This window comes from Hylobates moloch, unplaced genomic scaffold (assembly GCF_009828535.3).
Source record: "Hylobates moloch isolate HMO894 unplaced genomic scaffold, HMol_V3 SCAFFOLD_21, whole genome shotgun sequence".
In the NCBI taxonomy this organism is placed as follows: Eukaryota; Metazoa; Chordata; class Mammalia; order Primates; family Hylobatidae; genus Hylobates; species Hylobates moloch.
The window spans coordinates 938,888-943,046 of NW_026652296.1; the positions used below are offsets into that span (position 1 = coordinate 938,888).

The following is a 4,159-nucleotide window of genomic DNA, read 5'->3' on the forward strand; positions in this document are numbered from 1 at the left end:
GGGACTCAGCTGGAGGAGGGTGGGACTCAGCTGGAGGAGGGTGGGACTCAGCTGGCAGACAGTGGACTTACTCACAAACTCCCTCCGAGCCAGCAGGAGGCGCCCAGAGCCAGTGAGCTCGAAGATCTGCAAGGTGTAGCCCTTGGAGGGGCTCAGGCCCCCCACTGTGGCCTTAGGGGTCTTGGTGGTCAGTATCACCTCCTGTTCCGAGTCCCCTGGGTAGGGGTGCGGAGAGCTTTAGAGGCCAAGGTGGGCACACGTGTGTGCATCTGTCACGGTGGGGAGTGAAACCCTCTTGGCTCCTCCTCCCCACCGCAGCTCCTCCCCTTGAGGCCAGGGAGACAGAAAGGGAGAGGGTGTGATGGAAGGGACATGGGCTCCTGGGTAATAATGTGACAGGGAATGGGTCTTGGGGCAGTGAAAAGAAGATGTCACTTACTAAACCCCCCTAGAGGAATCCATCACATGGTGAGGTGAGACCCCATCAACCCTCAGAGACACTGTCAAGGTATGAAGACGGGGCTGCCCAGGGAGGGGATGACAACCCGAGGGGCCAGGTCCAAGAAGGAAGAGTCCGGGGCCAGGGCCCTACCCATTCCCATAGGCTCCCACCCTATGGGCTGCGCAGACCGACCAGCCGCAAGTATTTTCTGCTGTGTGACTCCATGATTCTAAAGTTAGGTCTGGATTTCAAGTGTGAAAAGCAAACAAATGATTCCAAAGGGGACACTGTCATATTCTCAGAGGAAAGAGCAAGAAGAAATGGCCTTGAAATAGCACTCCGGAGGTAGCAGTCAGACCTGGAGAGGCACTTGGAGCACTGGGTGATTCTCTGGGTCTCAAGTGCTAAGCCAAGGGAGAAAAGGGGGAGAAACCCGTACCTGCGCACCTAGAGGGAGGAAGGGAGGGAGGAGCCCGCACCTGCACACCTGGAGGGAGAAGAGGGGGGAGGAACCCACACCTGCACACCTGGAGGGAGAAGAGAAGGGAGGAGCCTGCACCTGCGCACCTAGAGGGAAGAAGGGAGGGAGGAACCTGCACCTGCGCACCTGGAAAGAAAACGGACACCATCCTCCCTGTGCAGTGAGTGGCTCCCCACAGCCCTACCCAGCCCCGTGCCAGGGAGTGACCAGCGGGGAGGACCTTCTGCTCTCGTCTGAGCAAATGGGAGGCGGGGTGTTGTCATTACCATCAATAGCTATAACTGTTACTGAGTTTTCACTGTGTGCCTGGCAGTATCCTAAGCATTTCACAGGTATCAAGCCTCATAATCTTCACAACCCCATTACACCCATTTTATAGATAGGAAAACTGAGGCACAAAGGACCAATTACACAGCTACTCCACAGTAGAAGTGGGATAGAAGCCCAGGTCTGTCATGTTTTCAAGGCTTCCTGCACAAACATGTGATTAACAAGCAATGACAATAATGAAAAAGTTTTATGACATTTAATATAAATATAGAATTTTAAAAGCGGGGCATGCCTGTAATCCCATCTACTTGGGAGGCTGAGGTGGGAGAATCACTTGAGCCCAGGAGTTTGAGTCCAGCCTGGGCAGTATAGTGAGACCCCATTTCAAAAATCAATAAATATACAAAAGTGCTTGAAAATAGGATAAATATTATTGTGATGTTCTAATGTCCTAGTGTTGCCTGGGGACAGCTGAGACAACCATCATGTATATCATATGCTGATAAATCAAGGCTGCATGTTGTGGTCGCTAGCGTGGTTACTTGAAGGGTAAAAGAATATAGAATCACCAAGTTGATGGCATCAGGGAATAATCACCCCATACCTACTGAACAATCTTAACTTCACAAGACACACCAGACATTATGTACCGCCAGCTGTGGTAACGTAGGAGTTACACAGCACCACTGATAAAGAATTCTTGTTAACAAATATACTCAAACTTGAGTCTGACCAAACTTCCAGGATCTAACTGCCAGTCTATGGGAGACAGGGTGGAGAGGGGAAGGAGCGAGCTAAATGGCTCCCCAAAGATGCCACTGGCAAGAGAAGAAAGTGGGAAGTTCAACAGAACAATCTTGTTTGTTCTTCTACAAATAAGTGTCAAGGAAAAGGGAGAGGAGGAATCTGTTTTAGATTAAAAATTGCTTAAGACACAGGAACCAAACACAGTGTGTAGACTCTGTTCACATCCCAATTCAGACAAATCAATTGTAAAAGACATGCATCAAGGCCAGGCGTGGTGACTCACGCCTGGAATCCCAGCACTTTGGGAGGCCGAGGCGGGTGGATCACCTGAGGTCAGGAGTTCGAGACCAGCCTGTGTGACTTTGAAAATATATGCAATTTGCAGAGTTTCCGAATGTTCTAGTTAAGTTATTTACCTTATTTTTCAGATTTTTTATATAGTTATTATGTTTGGGGTCTACTTATCCTGTTACTGAAAAAAGTATTTCAAATCTCCATTCTGATTGTAGATATATCTTTCTTGTGATTGTCTTACTGTTCTTTGCTTTATGCATGAGGCTCTGTTACTGGGTGCATACAAACTTAGAATGATTGTATCTTCCTGGTAGGTTGACCCTTTTTCATTTTGAAATGCTCTTCATTATCTCTCTAGTGCTGTTTTTTTCCTTATGTCTTACTTGCTTCACCAGGTAGTGTTTGCATTAAATCTCTTTTCCCCTTCTTTTACTGTTAACATTTCTCCAGCCTTTCATTTCAGATGTGTCTTCTAAGCAGCATATAATTGGGTATTGTTTTCATCCAGTGTGATAGTCTTTGTCTTTTTATTAAAATATTTTTTCCATTTATATTTAATGAAATTAATGATATATTTGAGTTTATATCTATAATCTTCCCTTTTTATTATACTTGTTATAAATTTTTATTCTCTGGTTTCTTGTCTTTGTTTGAACTGATTTTTTAATGGAAAAATTTAAACACATGCAAAAGAAGAGACGATAGTATAATGAAGCCTCATGTTTTCATGATGTAGCTTTCAGCAATTATCAGCGTGTGGCCAGTATTGTTTTATGTCCCTCTCCTCAACACCCCTCTACATTCTATATTATCTTAAAGCAAATCCCAGACATTATATAATCCTGTCTATAAATATTTCAATAAGTTTCTCTAAAAGACTCAATCATAACCCCAATACTATGAGCAGCTCCCAAATTTAAAATGTTTCAGTACTATCTTTGAATATTTAGTTATGCAGAGTTTTCTAACTTGATGCATGTCTTTTATTAATTAATTAATTAATTATTGAGATGGAGTCTCACTCTGTCACCCAGGCTGGAGTGCAGTGGCGTGATCTCGGCTCACTGCAACCTCCACCTCCCGGGTTCAAGCGATTCTCCTGCCTCAGCCTCCTGAGTAGCTGGGATTACAGGTGTGTGCCACCACGCCCAGCTGATTTTTGTATGTTTAGTAGAGACGGGGTTTTGCTATGTTGGACAGGCTGGTCTCAAACTCCTGTCCTCAAGTGATCTGCCCACCTTGGCCTCCCAAAGAGCTGGGATTACAGGCGTGAGCCACCGCGCCCGGCCAGCAAGGTACTTTCCAAAGGACTGAAAGCATATTGTACATTTCTGGCCACAGTGCAATTAAGGAAGAAATCCAAAACAAAAAATAAGTAGAAAATCCCCCGTGTTTTAAAACTTAGAAACACACTTCTAAGTAGCCTATGGGTCAAATAAAAATATCATAACAAAAATTAGATATTTTTACCTGAATGATAATGAAAATTCTACATATCAAAATGCAGCTATAGCTACTGCTTAGAAGAAAATTCAATAGTTTTAACTTCATATCTTATAAAAGGGCAGAAAATCAATGAACTTAAGCATCCATCTTAAGTTAGAGCAGAAAATTAAACACAGCCGGGCGCGGTGGCTCAAGCCTGTAATCCCAGCACCTTGGGAGGCCGAGACGGGCGGATCACGAGGTCAGGAGATCGAGACCACCCTGGCTAACACGGTGAAACCCCGTCTCTACTAAAAATACAAAAAATTAGCCGGGGGTGTTGGCGGGCGCCTGTAGTCCCAGCTACTCGGGAGGCTGAGGCAGGAGAATGGCGTGAACCCGGGAGGCGGAGCTTGCAGTGAGCCGAGATCGCGCCACTGCACTCCAGCCTGGGTGACAGAGCGAGACTCTGTCTCAAAAAAAAAAAAAAAAAAAAAAAA

The 4,159-nt window shown here is 45.4% G+C and overlaps 1 protein-coding gene across 1 annotated transcript in view; it reads right to left on the bottom strand.

The window, feature by feature from the left end:
- Positions 1-4,159, bottom strand: part of COL20A1 (collagen type XX alpha 1 chain) — a 40,345-nt gene that overhangs the window by 26,223 nt on the left and 9,963 nt on the right. The window contains exon 4 of the mRNA XM_032142007.2: positions 72-215. Coding sequence (XP_031997898.1) covers positions 72-215 — 144 coding nt within the window. The remainder of the gene's footprint in view (positions 1-71; positions 216-4,159) is intronic.